The sequence below is a fragment of the Phragmites australis genome, chromosome 15 (genome assembly GCF_958298935.1).
Source record: "Phragmites australis chromosome 15, lpPhrAust1.1, whole genome shotgun sequence".
Lineage (NCBI taxonomy): Eukaryota > Viridiplantae > Streptophyta > Magnoliopsida > Poales > Poaceae > Phragmites > Phragmites australis.
The window spans coordinates 6,104,737-6,119,937 of NC_084935.1; the positions used below are offsets into that span (position 1 = coordinate 6,104,737).

At 45.1% G+C, this 15,201-nt stretch overlaps 3 protein-coding genes across 3 annotated transcripts; 1 reads left to right on the forward strand and 2 right to left on the reverse strand.

Moving 5' to 3' along the window:
- Window positions 1-6,147: 6,147 nt before the first annotated feature.
- Window positions 6,148-9,199, reverse strand: LOC133893069 (COMPASS-like H3K4 histone methylase component WDR5B). The gene is made up of 2 exons (XM_062334040.1): window positions 8,477-9,199; window positions 6,148-6,438 (listed from the first exon to the last, which is right to left on the reverse strand). Exons 1-2 carry the CDS (start codon window positions 9,197-9,199, stop codon window positions 6,148-6,150), a joined length of 1,014 nt encoding a protein of 337 aa, XP_062190024.1.
- Window positions 9,200-9,286: 87 nt separating this feature from the next.
- Window positions 9,287-12,484, forward strand: LOC133892358 (uncharacterized). Its single transcript, XM_062333076.1, has 2 exons — window positions 9,287-10,318; window positions 11,924-12,484. The coding sequence occupies exons 1-2, from the start codon at window positions 9,395-9,397 to the stop codon at window positions 12,326-12,328; spliced, it is 1,329 nt and encodes a 442-aa protein (XP_062189060.1). The 5' UTR covers window positions 9,287-9,394; the 3' UTR covers window positions 12,329-12,484.
- A 197-nt stretch (window positions 12,485-12,681) lies between these two features.
- Window positions 12,682-14,153, reverse strand: LOC133892359 (protein YABBY 7-like). The gene is made up of 6 exons (XM_062333077.1): window positions 13,956-14,153; window positions 13,735-13,863; window positions 13,519-13,627; window positions 13,365-13,413; window positions 13,011-13,086; window positions 12,682-12,877 (listed from the first exon to the last, which is right to left on the reverse strand). Exons 1-6 carry the CDS (start codon window positions 14,049-14,051, stop codon window positions 12,851-12,853), a joined length of 486 nt encoding a protein of 161 aa, XP_062189061.1. The 5' UTR covers window positions 14,052-14,153; the 3' UTR covers window positions 12,682-12,850.
- Window positions 14,154-15,201: the final 1,048 nt, after the last annotated feature.

A 15,201-nucleotide genomic window follows, 5' to 3' on the forward strand; every position in this document is an offset into this window, starting at 1 on the left:
CATACACGTTATAACAAGACCAGGAATAGCAATGCATTTTCTGCTCCATATGTTGGCACCATCTTTTCGTATTGTACATACACATGTTATGTACACTAATATGAGCATGGTGCAAAATAAAATGATTCTTTTATTCTTTGAGGAATTGTCATGTGGCAAGTATTTATCCCCATGACTAGTCCGAAGGAGCAACATGTACTTTCTATGCATTTTATGTCTGCTTTTAGTTGAGAATCAAATGCATGTTGGAGTATGCTGTAAATTCCCTAAATTAGTAGTACAAACCTATTTATACAAGGGCCTTTGATTTTTTGACATTTGGATTTCAACTGAAGAATGTGGCAGAAGATGTCTTCTAATTTATTGAACGTGTAAATTTGGTATGCTTCTTCATAGCATGGCATTCTGTTTTCAAATCAATAGATTGTTTAGCATTATCGGGTTGCTTTCTAGTTGGTCAATGCAGATCTTTTCTTTTTGTCATGTATGGATGGTTTTTCTTTCATGATTTTGTAAATATGGGCCTTCGATCATAGTAATTGAATTGCCATAGTAGTTTCTAATTAGGGTTTAAAGCATATTTACATCATTACGTGCATCAAAAGGTAGTATTAATCATTGTTTCTGTTGCCAGATCTGTAACTTATAGTGGTTTCCTGCTAATTCATCTCCCAACATAGCTGAACTTTTGATTACTGCCTGTAGATATTCCTGTCAAGAGGAAGATTGAGAAAAAGAAAGAGAAGGTTCTTTACCACGAGAGTGTGTTGAAGAGGAGCCCATTTGTATAGAGAATCTCATCTTCTGTGGTGTCCAAGAAAGATAAGATGGCAAACAAGAAGGAATTGCAGGAGACACAGGAAGAGATGTTGCAGAGCCACTGAAACTATCATTTCCATTTTTGCTTTTGTGATGTTTGCTTTTTCAACGAATGGTCATGAGATAAGGCTGGTCCTATGGAGCAATCACACATCGAGTTTGACACTGAATAGGTCCAGTTGCTTGCCAAAAAGGAACCAATCATTGTTGGTCCCGTTGCTTGGCCAAAAGGGACCAGTTATATTTGTCAATACTTTGGTGAAACTCATGAATTTTCTCTAAATTTTAACTTGCTTGAACTTTTTTTCTCCAGGGCCTAAAGCTTTCACCCAATCATTTTGTACCGCACAAGTTATGTAGCTCAGTTGAAACAATGCTATAGTGACAAAATAGACTCAGATGAACCAATCATCACCGGTTAGAAAATGGCTCCAAGTGTCAAAAAAATTCTGCTGTAAAATTGAATGTTTCTAATGTAAAATTGTAATCCTCGAACTGGTTTACTTTTCGAGAGTAACATATTGTGAATACGCTTAATTTAATATTTATTTGTAATCATGTTTAGGGGAAAATAATTTGGACTACCGCTATGTTGTATGCTATTTTTTTATTGTCTTACTATTTTATAAATATAGTTTTACTCATTGTTTCATATTGTTGCAATAGTACCAAACACGTTAATAAAGACACTGTAGCAATGTATGGGCACGATACTATTTGTGAATATAAAGCAAAACATAACATCGTGGCCTCACTGGCCTCCCGATATGCGCGCCATGTTCCACTTAATTCGTGTGCCATCCCACACGAGCAAAGACGCGTCACGCCTAACGCTAGCTAAAGACCTGCTCTAGCATGCACATGCACACGTCGAGCTACACAGACCCAGTCAAGCTCTTGAACTAAAGAAAAACAAACCAAGACACTAAGCATCCCAGTGCACAAGAGTTATTCTAACAAATCTCCTCCTAATTCTTGTTGCGCTGACTCAAACTATCTACATCAACGAGACCAATCTTGCCGTGAAGTTCCTGGAACTTAACCCGGTTGAGTGGCTTCGTCAGAATGTCTCCCAGCTGTTCTTTTGTCCTAATGAACTCCATTTCAATTTGGCCCCTTTCTACACACTCTCGGATATGATGATATTGTGTATCTATATGTTTGCTCCGATCATGGTGTACAGGATTATTGATCAACAAAATTGTGGACTTGTTGTCCACTCTCAACATTGGAGTGCCTAGCACTGAGTTCTGCATCTCATCCAGCACTCGTCCCAACCAAACAGCTTGACAAGCTACGGTTGTAGCTGCAATATACTCTGCCTCACAACTCGACAACGCTACCACTTTCTGCTTTGTGGACTGCTATGTGATAGGGTTGTCACCAAGAAAGAAGATCACCCCAGTTGTGCTCCTTCTGCTATCAACATCACTCGTGATATCACTGTCACTGATGGCAACATTTTTCCTTTCCTTGCATAAATGAGACCCTAGTTGCTTGCCCCAGGAATGTATCTAAGGATGTGCTTAACTGCTGTAAGATGTTCCTCATGCGACTCCTCCATGAATCGACTAACATATCCAACTGAGAAAGCGAGATCAGGAAGAGTATTGACCAAGTACATTAGACTTCCAACTACACTCCTATACATGGTTGCATCAACAGGTGGACTTGCACTCTCCTTGCTGAGTTTCAGTCGGGGCTCCATCGGCACCTGACAAGGATTGCATCCTGTCATGCCTGTCTTCTCCATAATCTTGGCGGCGTATGCTCCCTGGTTGAGTGTAATACCATTTGAACTCTGTTTTACCTCAATATCGAGGTAATAGCGAAGCATCCCCAGACCGCTCATCTTGAACACATCTACCATCTCCTTGTTGAATTGCTTGATGTTGTCATTGCTGGTACCGATGATTACCAAGTCGTTGACATACATGCCAAGTACCAGCTGTTCCTGACCACTCCTCCTGAATTCGATCAATAATAGGGTGTCATCTAGCTTCGTGTTTCAAGCTCTTGGGGCTTGGTGTAGGCCGTAGAGCGCCTTGTGGCCTTGTGGAGCCTGAGTACCTTGTGCTTGTTGCCAGTGCTGATGAAACCAGACGACTGCTCCACGTACACCCCCTCCTGGTGGTCGTCGTTCAAGAAAGCAGACTTGACGTATAAGCCACTAGAACATTGTCTGTAATCAGCCGGCCAGGGACGAAAGCACTCTGCTCCTCATAGATAATTTCATCTAGAATCAGCCTCTATCTCGTTGGAAACACCTTTGAGCATATCTTGTACAACACATTACAAAGAGATATTGGTCGTAATTGAGACATCTCCTGTGGGTTCTTTACCTTCGGGATTAATACCAGAACTGTACTATTGACCAAGGTTGGCATATCGCCACCATTCAAAAAATCAAGAACAGCTGTGCATACATCTTCGTGTAGAATATCCCAGTGTTTTTGGTAGAAATCGGCTATAAAGCCATCTGGTCCCGGCGATTTGTTTGGTCCCATCATGAATAAAACTCTTTGAATCTCCGCAGGCGAGAACGGAGCACACAAGATGTTGTTCATGGCTGCCTTCACCTTCGGGGGAACATACTGGGTCACCAGCTTCGGGTTAGTGTTCTCCTGGGCTGTAAACAGGTTAACATAGAAATCAGTAGCCAAACTTTCAAGTTTCGATTGCTTCGTACATAAAGTACCATCGCTTTTCCTCAGAGAGGTGATCTTATTCTGTCTAGCACGTTCTCTTGCTTTTGCTTGGAAAAAACCGGTATTACAATCACCATAAAATCTAGTGAACCTCCAGCCCTGCTCACTGTTAGACGGGTCATATACCAAGACATCAATGTGGTTCTTCGAGTAATTCTTCAAATTGACAGAGATTTCTCGCTTCCAGAATAGCACAAGCTCGCCACTAAGGCCTTCACTATTTACACCCACAGCGTTGGGAAATCCGAACTTCCACCTCAAGTCTTGAGCTTTAACTGCACTCATCTTTGTCTCAGACAAGAACAACATCACGGGATTTTAAAGATCCACCAAACTGCAGATCTCAAGAACTGCCTCGGACTTCCCGCAGCCCCAGCAGTTCAGACACATGAGACTCATTGTGCCCGGCGGGACTGCTTCTTAGCAGCCACCGCCGATCGTGCATTTGGTTTATGGGTCAAGGTCTTCTGTTTCTTCGAGCCCTCTTCAAAAACTCTATCAGAGTTGGAGACCGAAAGTTGATTAATTCGTGAGTTGACCAGCCCCGCGGGAACCAAACCTAGCGTCTCCTCCACCGGTATGATCAAGCCCGGTGTGTTACTCTCCGTGTCATCATTCTGATGACGACAACCCGGCTTCCTCTTCTTTGGGACCAGCTATTGAGCATTCTTCTCAAGATAAAGGTTCAACTGAGTGCCCTGCAGGTCCTCCTTCAGTGGTGGCGAGAGATCATCACCGGCCTTTATGTCATCAGCCTTCAAGTCATCCATGGGCTTTTTTGAGCCTTCGCTCCGCTCACCTTCTGCCGGAAATGAGGAAGGGCGTGCACTGGATTTAGTTTGGGAGGAAGGTCCACTCCCATATATTTCCGTCGCAGCTTGAGTGCTTGACTGAAACTTTGTATCTTTTTCTTCTTCTCGTCAGGCGCACGCAGCTTCCGATCATACGATAACTTGCCTTCCTCATCTCGGAGGGCTAGAGAAGGGCAATCAAGCTCAGAGTGACCCAAAAGACCACATGACTTGCAAAAAAGGGCAATTTCTCATACTGAATGTCATACCATTCATTAGATTTGCGCACTCATCCTTCAATAAAACTCCCCGTCGAAGCGGTTTGTTTAACTCGATGGCAATACGAGCACGCAGGAAAAAGCCTTTTGCTTTCTGTTTCTCAACTACGTCAATTTTCTCAAAGGAACCAATAAGCCATGCCACCTTCTCTCCTTTCTTGGCATTCATCCAACCAAAGGGTAAATTCAGCACATGCAACCCAGATACTCATCCGATCAAAGCACACATCGGAAGGCGTAAGCGTGCATTGTAATCTTGTAGGAGAACAACATGTTTTCTGACTACCCAAGGGGAGCCATCAAGTGCCTTTTCCTTCTCCACAGCACCATCGAAGTCAGCAATGAACATGTTGTCCCCTTTTTCACCAACCGAGCGCGCCGTCAGCCCTTTAGGGTTCCCCATGCAGGCTTCATCGCGCCCATGATGGTCGAGAGATGAAGTGCTTTTGGAGACAGAACCTTACCAATCACAGACCATTTAGACGGAGCCTCCTGATCCTCATCAACATCACTATCAATGAGAACGTCTTCCTCTTCAGCAGTCAGGTTGAGGCGGCCAAGAGATCGGAAACCTCCTCCTGTGCCTTGCAACCATCAGCCGAAAGACCCATCTTCTCCTTCCCAGAACGCGAACCACCAGATCCGGCTCCAGCCCCACCAGCCACGGAGCCGAAGAAGTCTCCCGTTCCAGTGTAGACAGAGGGAGTGAAGTGCGGGCAGGAATACGAAGATTCCCCCTTGATCACCCCGAGAAACAATCGGATCCCTGGATTGCACGTGGAACGCGCACAGACCGATTCCACCCTAGGTCAGCCACGAAGAACTCAACCCTAGGGGAAAAAAAGACTCGCCAGCAAGGAACTTACTGCAAGAGAGAGTGGACGCCAGTGCCGTGGTGGCAAACGGCGGAGAAGATCGAGAACCGCCGTGGCCGGAGATGGTGACGGTGGGAGTTTCTGTGGAGTCACCTCCGAGATCGCCCGAGGAGGAAGCGGTTTCCCGGTAACGAATTTTAAAACTATAGTATTAGAGACCGTGTCTTATCCAATATTTGTGACCGAAAGGAGTAGTAGTCGATAATCATGCTGTTTTTTTTTGTGACGCTTCAAGTGTTAAGTACTATGTAATGACACTTAAGAGATTGTGCAAAGATGGAAACAGCCAACCTCTTTCTTTCTTTTTCGCTTCTCCACATCAGCAAACATTTTAGGTGATGAGGCTTGCAGACAGCATTTTATTATAGGAGCATTGCAACTCTAAAAACTAAAAGAGGCCAAATATTGACTTGACAACAACCACTGGGCATCACATAAACATATCACAACATTCGGAGATTTGTTGATCTGTCGACATTCACAACTTAGGATAACAGATTACATTAAAACAAAGCACTGCAAGCTTAAATTGATGTCTCTTGTGCCACCCGTTAAGGTATCTGCAGGAGTGATCCATGGGAGGAAGAGGCATATTTCTCTTTGAGATGCCAATTGTTGTTTAGGTTGAGCTAAGTTCGCACATGCTATTTGTCGCTACATTTTTTCTGCGAGTCCATCAGCTATCTTGGACCCATAGTCTCACAGACTTATCACTATCAAGGCCTCCCGAAGCAATTTTGTTCTCTGTTGGATGGCAGGACACGGAGATGACGGTGTCAGTATGGCCTTCCAGTTTCTGAAGAATATTTCTCCCTTGGAGGTCCCATATGTACACACAGTTGTCTTCTGATCCACTAACAATGTACTTCCCATTCGTAACGGAAAACGCTGACTGGATGCAGTATACTCTGTTCACATGTCCACTGTATACCTTCAAGAACTTGCCAGTAGCGAAATTGCATAGTTTCTGCAAGGTTGAAAAAATAAAGTTAGGAAGCATATTTACAGTAACCTAAAAGTTTCCAAACAAAATAACTACCTGTCATCATATTGCGCATAATGCAAACCACAACCACCATCAAACTGTGCTATCATACGCCAATGACAATTCCTCTGCGTGCTGCTTGACATGAAACTAAAGAGCAACTAACGAGCCTACATGAAGCTTGAAGGGGCATTTATATGCAATGGTTGCCATGGATCAAACTAAGAACAAGGATCGAAACCATAAAATCCATTGGAATTTTCACTTGAAGTATGCATGACAAAATGTGGACATGAATTACAGATGCGATTTTTCGAAAACATTCAACAACCAAACAATATGTAAGTAACCATAGCTTGCTCCTTTCTATCACCTTCATCAAACCAACCTAAAAGGCTAAAACACAGTCCTAGGATGATTTTCCTCTTGCTATGGATCAAAAGGAAAACTTTTACCCATTAGGGTAACTCAGACAGTAGCAGTTTAAGATCAATTTTCCATCCCTCGTGGTGGACATGGATCATTGGATCTTTCATGCCAACAAGGGAGACTGGATCTCTACAGTCATTTTTATTGTAGTAGAAATTTTAATACATCTTGTAACAATTTCATGTAATGTGTCACAACACTCTGCTATTATGTTGCATAGTAATAAAAGGCAATGTAAGAAATGTGTCAACATGTACTGTGTAGTCTAAACAAATGCTGTCGTACTAGTTTTTCAAACAAGAAACATAAACTTAGTAGTTTTTAGAAGATAGATGCATCGATTTTGGCCGTAACTGTGCATCCTGAGTCATAATACAGAGTCACAGAAACTTAGTAGTCAAGGTCGCAACATGTAATTACAAAGAAAAGCATTATAACATGTGAGGATTGTTTAGAATAGTGGTAGAGAAAACAAAGGCTAAAGTTTGAATTGATGAAATTGATCAGAGATTGAAGCAAGGTCATGTTTTTGCACTGTGATGAAAAAATAATGTTCTGTGACAATGTCAATGTATGCACAGCAACAGCAAAATGCATCGCGGCATGATGGAGATGACTCAAAAAAGGAAAAAGATCAAGAAGTCAGTTTTTCTTTTGGGGGTGGGGGTTAGCATGAACATAGGAAAATGGGCAAACATTAGAAGCACTGTTCTAAAAGGAGGAGGCCTACGCCCGGTTAAGCGCAAGGTGACTGTAGGAAAATGAGCAAACAACATTACAAGCACTGTTCTAAAAGGCGGTCACCTAGCCCCGGTTAGGCGCAGGGTGCCACCTGCCCGCCCACAGAGTGCCTATGGGGCAACTGCTGATAAAAATTAGGGAAAACATGACTAATGGATATCAATGATACAGTTGATGACATAAACTAGGATGCATACACTCATCAGCATCTAACATTATGAATAGAACAAGGTGAAGTTTGCCAAGAAACTAGTAGAAGTGTTGTCACAGTAATTTAGTCATGCACCATCTAAAACCTTAAATCTTATCATTTTGGTAACATTTTCTTTGTAAAAAGTAATGGCATCTATGCAAGAAACAGGATGTGCTCACATCGCCTCCTTAGTACCAGCAGATTTGATGACTATAACTTGGAACTAAGAGGATGTTGCTTCATTATAAATTTAGTCATCAGAACTGAGATGGGTTTTCGTTCATTGTCAAGAGAAATTCTTCAATTGAAGCACAAAGTTGGGTCTCAAAAACCTAGAGTCTGCAGTTAATGTACTTATCCCCAAATGCATCAACGTGACCTTGCCACCCAAGAGCATTTCGAAAAGGTTAAGCTAGACGTCAAAGATCGGTTTGCATATCGTGCAACAAACAGCAGAGCTCCCCATCCTCAATGACTACAAGTAATATGCACTTCACCACGCCTACGCGTAGGGAGCTATTTATTAACTTTGTATGAAGTTCAATTAGAAGATGATTATAGCTTATCTAGACAATTTCATCACAAAGACTTGAGAATGTCATGAGGAGTTGATCACAAAATGTTACTATGAATCAGCAATGAATTAATTGGTCATACCAGTGAGTCATCGAGCGTGGCGACGAGGATGAACTTGCCATTGGGCGAGAACATGGAGAACGACACCGCGGGCTTCTTGTCGTCAATGACCGTCTTGAGGCAAGCCCCAGTCTTGGCGTCCCAAATCTTGCAGCTCCCGTCATGGCTTCCGGACACAATGATTGAGCCGTCCCTTATGAAGTACACGGAGGTGACGGGCTCGGAGTGCGCGTCGATGGCGCGGGTGCAGCGGCCGCTTTTGACGTCCCAGATGCGCACAGTGCAGTCGAACCCACCGGAGGCGACCTGAGAGCTGGTCTGCGGGTTGAAGTTGGCGCTGAAGACGAAGTTGGTGTGCCCCTTGAGCACGCGGACGCAGCGATCGGTGCCTGGGTCGGCGGTCTGGCCGCCGGAGTTGGCGCCGGCGAGGATGGGCCGGATGTCCCAGATGCGGAGGGTGCGGTCGTCGGAGGCGGAGCAGAGGTAGAACGATTCCGTGGACCAGGACAGGTCGGAGACACCGGCAGCGTGGCCGCGCAGGGTGGCGATGATGGCGAGCGAGGACGGGGAGAGCAGCGCGACCGTGCCGTCGAGGGACGCCGTCGCGAGGAGGCGGCCGCAGGGGGAGAACCGCACGCAGGAGACCGCGCGGCTGTGGGGCGTCGCCGCCCGCACCTGCCGGTACGGCCGGTACGGAAGCGCCGGCGCCGGCTGCTGCTGCTGCTGCGCCGCCCCCGACGACATGGTCGGCAACCGGCACGGGATCGCGACGCACCGCCCTCTCGCGATGTGAAAGTGAAACGGGTCGGATTCTCTGCGGCGTCTTATTAGTGCACAACGCAACGCAACACAACACAAGTCGGAGGAGGGCGGCGTCAAATACACGGACACGGGCTCGTAGCCGCTCCGCCTCTCCCCGAGAAAGCCAAAGCCGGCGCGATGGATCTGCTGAAGCGGGAGCTGGAGAAGAAGCGGAAGGCGGCGACGGACGGCTTCGGGGGGAAGAGCTTTGTACGGCGGTCGGAGCTGGAGCAGAAGCAGCTCCAGAACCAGAAGCGCCACCACGACGAGAAGCGCCAACGCCTCGCCAACGCCGGCGCGCCGGCGCCCTCCTTTGATTCCGCAGACGCAGCCGCCGCCTCCGACCCCAGCAACCCTGACGCCATAGCCCAGGCCGCGGCTGGGAACCCTAACCCTAGCTCCTCCTCCGCCGCTGCGGCGGTCTCCGTCCCGCCCGCCCTCGCGGCGAAGAAGACTGCGCAGGAGGAGGCGGTGCTCTCCGAGGAGCGCCGCATCGACGAGATTGACCTCCCGCGGCACGAGGTGGTGCGGCGCCTCCGCGTGCTGCGCGAGCCCATCACGCTGTTCGGGGAGGACGACGCCGCCCGCCTCGAGCGCTTCAAGCTCGTGCTCAAGTCCGGTGTGATTGACGACATCGACGACCTCGACATGACCGAGGGCCAGACCAACGACTTCCTCCGCGACATGATCGAGATGCGCAAGCGGCAGAAGGCCGGAAGGGACACCTACGCCAAGGGCAAGGGTAAGCGTGTTGGCGGGGGTGATGGTGGCGACGGTGGTGCTGCTGGAGAGAGTGTAGATGACGGGGACGGGGACGGCAGGAGGAGCGGGGATGATGCCGATGCAGACAAGGACTCCAAAAGGATGAAGACCAAGTTTGAGGAGCTTTGCAATGAGGACAAGATTTTGGTGTTCTTCAAGAGGTTGCTTAACGAGTGGAACCAGGAGTTGGATGAGACGACAGAGCTTGAGAAGCGGACAGCAAAGGGGAAGTCGATGGTTGCAACGTTCAAGCAGTGCGCGCGGTATCTCAGTCCCCTGTTTGAGTTCTGCAGGAAGAAGGTGATAATTCTTTCAGGGTTTTCCATCAGAGGATTTCTTAAATTGTGTTATTAATTTGATTGCATTTCAAATTGAAGCAGTTGTACAAAAAGCTAACTAACAAATGAGTGGGTAGAACTTTAATTTGAAATGAAACTTGTTGCAGCATGATGTACATGAAAAATTCAGGATTGTAGGAAACTAGCTAGTTGACGTGATGACAGATAAGTGCAATTTGAGGACTTTAAGCTGGTTAGTCGGATTACAAAGAACAGATGGCAAGGCTGGACCTCCAGCATAGTTTTTATTGGTTGAAAACTCTCGCTTAAATTGTTTTTGGTTTTTGCGCTTCAAAATGTTTTGCTTGTTTTGGGAACGTGCTTCGGAGCTTAAATAACAACCTAGTTGCAAAATGTCGAAGGTAAAAATGACACCCTAAAAACATTGCCATGATTTTGTTGGGCAAAATGACCTGCCTCCGGCCACTTGAATGTAATAAAATATCTTTTTGTTGCGACAGATATATAAATGGTCAACTAATATTAGTGCAGTAACATCGAATTCACGTTCAACCTCAGTTTCTGATAAGATAATGGTTTGCATAATTTTCCAGTTTTAACAACCATTTGAGCTCAATCTATTTCACTATTATTTTGTGATTATATGAAGGGTACTGCATGGGAAGTTGGGAACTAATAAAGGTTATGCTGTTCTGATAGATCAGTAGGCTGTTACCTCAAGATGAAAACACCATCTTTCTTTCTTAGGCCAGCAGCTTGGCGTCTCACAATCTTACTTGTTGCAAGAGATATATAGTAATGAAATATCTACACTCATCATGGAAATCATACATGGTAGCCATGCACTGTTTCTCAATCAGCCTGATGCAAACACTTCAGCAAGTTTCATTTGATCATGCTCACAAATTGGGTGTTACTTTTACAATACATACATTTTCTCCTGGAAATCATCTATTTCTATAGTACATTTGGTGTGAAGTTGTCTACTATTTGTATGTCGAAGAAATTAAAATAAACAACACTTACAAGAGTGTGCACCCTAAGTTCATTTTGCATCGTGTATCATTTGCAAGTTCTTAGGCATGTAAGGAGTACCTGCAAACAGACACAGACAACTAATGCATCCGAAATATTTTGAGTTTTCATATTCTGGCTGTCTTATTTGCTAAAATGATGAAAATAAATTCTTTGAAAGTTTTGGGATGCAGGGATTCGAGTGTATTATTGTTTAAAATTTCAAGCCCTAACTTCACGTTTTGGTTGTTCATTCATTTGCACTTGTTCTATATTAGCACAGATTCTGATTCTGGTATACTGTGCCCTAAATTTATTGTTAAATAAATCGTAACCTAGGATATAGTGCTGCAATTCAGCTGAACTTTCAACCAAGTTCTGGTTCTTGGCCGTGATTTAGCTTCAATATAACTATTGTTACCTTGCCATGGGGCATGGTTTCAGCTTCTTATCATACCACTCTGCTCGAGCTAAATCCTGATGCTCACATCTGAATGTTGATTATGTATAACATTTACTGCTGATGTTATTACAGCCTTTCCTGACTCAAGTTTTGGCGATTCTGACATCAACTATTGTTGAACGTGTTTAGGTTCTTCCTGATGACATCCGCCAAGCATTGCTCGTTATTGTTGAGTGTTGCATGAAGCGTGATTATTTAGCAGCAATGGACCAATATATCAAGCTGGCCATTGGGAACGCACCATGGCCTATTGGAGTCACTATGGTTGGTATCCACGAGCGTTCTGCCCGAGAAAAGATCTACACTAATAGTGTTGCCCACATCATGAACGATGAAACTACTCGCAAGTACCTTCAGTCAATCAAGAGGCTTATGACCCTATGCCAGCGGCGTTATCCCGCACTACCATCAAAATCAGTGGAGTTCAACAGCCTGGCAAATGGGAGTGACCTGCAAGCGCTTTTATCAGAGGAGAATGGTTCCGGCAAAGCTTCTGAGGAAAGGCTCCGGTTGATGCCAGCGTCAAAAGAGTGATGCTTTAATGCACTGGCCTGGATCACAAATAGAATCTGAGATCTGTGTGTAACGTTAACCCTAAGTTTTTCCTTTCCTGCCGTTTTGTACTGAGAAAGAAAACGACAGCCGAATCTTATATGTAATCAAATTGCTTACAGAGATGTCGGTCCACCAGTTTTCATGGTTCTATAAAATCAGATTGATTCCAAAACCATTTTTGACTATTCTCTGTCTGCTGCGGCGGTGTTACTGGATTCACTAGGTTTGGTAAATCCTAGTTATCTCACACAATACTGCAGCTGATCTGAGAGCTGCAAACCATGATGCATTTATCACGACTGTCAGTTCTGGTACCACATCACTAAGGTATCTAACATCAAACATGGATTCAACTTGTTTGAAGCTACAACATGGATCATTTGATGCTCCCCGAACCTGACTACATCAATGCCTGACTCACATAAATTTCGTTTCCTCTCTTTGCAGCTTGCACATGTGGAAATTGTTTGGCAGCAGCAGATCCCTTCCTCAGTTTCCTTTCTACTGGATTCTAGGCAAGTGAGCCCACTGCATTGAAGCAACCAATGATATATACTTTGCTGACAACATGAAGAAATCTTAATGGATAATGCTGTACAAAGCCAGAAACTTGTGAGGCAAAGAACAGTTTGGAGCTTGCAGTCAGCAGAAGAGTGCTCACGTTTTTAGAAGCAGTGCTGAAGGCCTGTTTGTGGCTGATGCTAGGATCTCTTGCCTTGATCCTCCTTATCTCCTCCCTAATAACAGATTGAACCCGTGCCACAGATTTCAATAACTCACCTGAACATGTTAAAATATTGATCTCGGCATGTACAGTTCCTGATCTATATCAAACAATCCTGAACATTAAAGTGAAATAGGCATCTCATATGCGCTTGCTATGTATGATTGCATCAGAAGCATATTGTATACGATTTGTATATCTTGCACAGTATTATACAACTAAATGCTATCACTGCATCACAGTATAGCAACAATGTCAGCGACTAGTGAGTGGCTTATTTCTGGTCATTACTTGATGAAACAGTTGTAGGCTGACGGCGTCCGTTGCTTCCTAGCTGGAGCTGCAAAATGTTTCAAAGCGTGCTTGATCAGTGTACCATCTATCTACCAATGCAATGAACGACGATACAAAAATACAGCAAGAAAAACTGCGCGTCATCATCTACGTTTGTTAACCGAGGGGAAGACATTGTTCTCTGCAACTGCAGCGTCCATCTCCCTGTCCTCTCCGCTGCTCTCGTCCGAGTCCCTTGGCGGCGGATCAACGCCTGGCTCCTGTTTTATCAGATCGACACAGCGTTTGATAGTTCAGGAGCACAACTGGAATCCCAAGAACCACGCCGTGCGGATGTCCGCGCAAAGGAAAGGAAGATGGTGGTGACCTGCAGGGGCAGCTCGACGGACGCCGGTGCCGCAGCCGGAGGCGGCATGGTGACGGAGAGGATGCCGGCGCAGCTGCCGCACTGCACGGCCACCGTCTTCAGCTGCATGCCTGCGCACGGCATGCTCACCTGCAGACACGCGTGCACGCCGGCCGTTTGTGATCGTGCGCGCACTGGCAGCTTCGTCACGTATGAGAGCATGCAGGCAAGCTCGTTCTTACCAGCAGGATGGTGGCGCAGAAGTTGCACTGCACGTAGCCGAGGCGCTCCTGGACCTCGAGGCCGAAGCAAGGGTGGCGCACCGGCACGGACGACATGGACGTTGAGACCCACAGCTTGATGCGGCAAGGCTGGCACTGTTAGTGTACTAGTACTGTACGTCCTGGTGTCACCAAGGGGTCTCAATTTGTAGGCGCCAACACGAGGATCAATTTAACGAGTAACCCAACACTATCTATGCAAAACCGGGGAAGATGCACGTTGTTTAAGATATAGATGACATGCGCTAGCAGCATGTGAGTGACAGTGTTGCAATCAATGAAGTGAAAGCAGTTCTTAGTAGCGCTGTAATCGGATCAGATACGGAGATATATCGCTGATTTTGTATTTTATCTTATTTTTTTCATTGGAACTAGAGCCGGACACGGATCATATCGGATATAGATATATATGCGGATAATCTCAGTCACAAATACGTATCGAATATATGACGAGTCAGATGCAGACAATGTTAGTTATAAATATTTATTCGAATATTGAGTAAAAACGATAACCATATATATGGCATATGTTATGACTGTTCGATCATTTCACGTATCCAAAACCCAACTACATTAGATGTCTAACAAGCAAATCATCAATATACTCATATGAAAGGAGTTATATTAGAGCGGAATCGAAAAGTTACGAGTGACCATAAGATTTTATTAATTGTTTGAATATATTAATAACTTCAAAAAAACTACGAATTTGTAGATCTCGTCGAAAGCTACAATTTTTATATAAAATTGTCTTAATTCGACTCCGTATGAAAAGGTAGCTTCGGAAGATAGACTCGAATAGTTGTCGGATAGTCTTCAAATATATCTAATTTTATTCTCAGATATCTGATATCTGGCAGATATCTGGCTCCCTAGATCCGAATCCGATTATCCGATTTGATATCCAAGATTTTTTTATATCCGATATTCGAGATCCGATTAGCATCTAAACGGTACGGACGATCGGATGAGCGGAAAAAATCCGTTTTCACCCCTAGTTCTCAGCCTCATGCAAGTCAAGTGCCCGAACAGGAAGCCATGGCAACCCCTTGGGACAGGGCCCTTGTTTCTGGAGGCCACAGGAGGTTTCAGCCGTTCAGGGAAAATCTTTTCAGGCGAACCAGAAGCAGGCATGTGAAAACCGGAGCCTTCTCGCAGTCGATCTGCAGATGAGCTTTAACAGCGCAGACTCACTGTGCAGGCATGT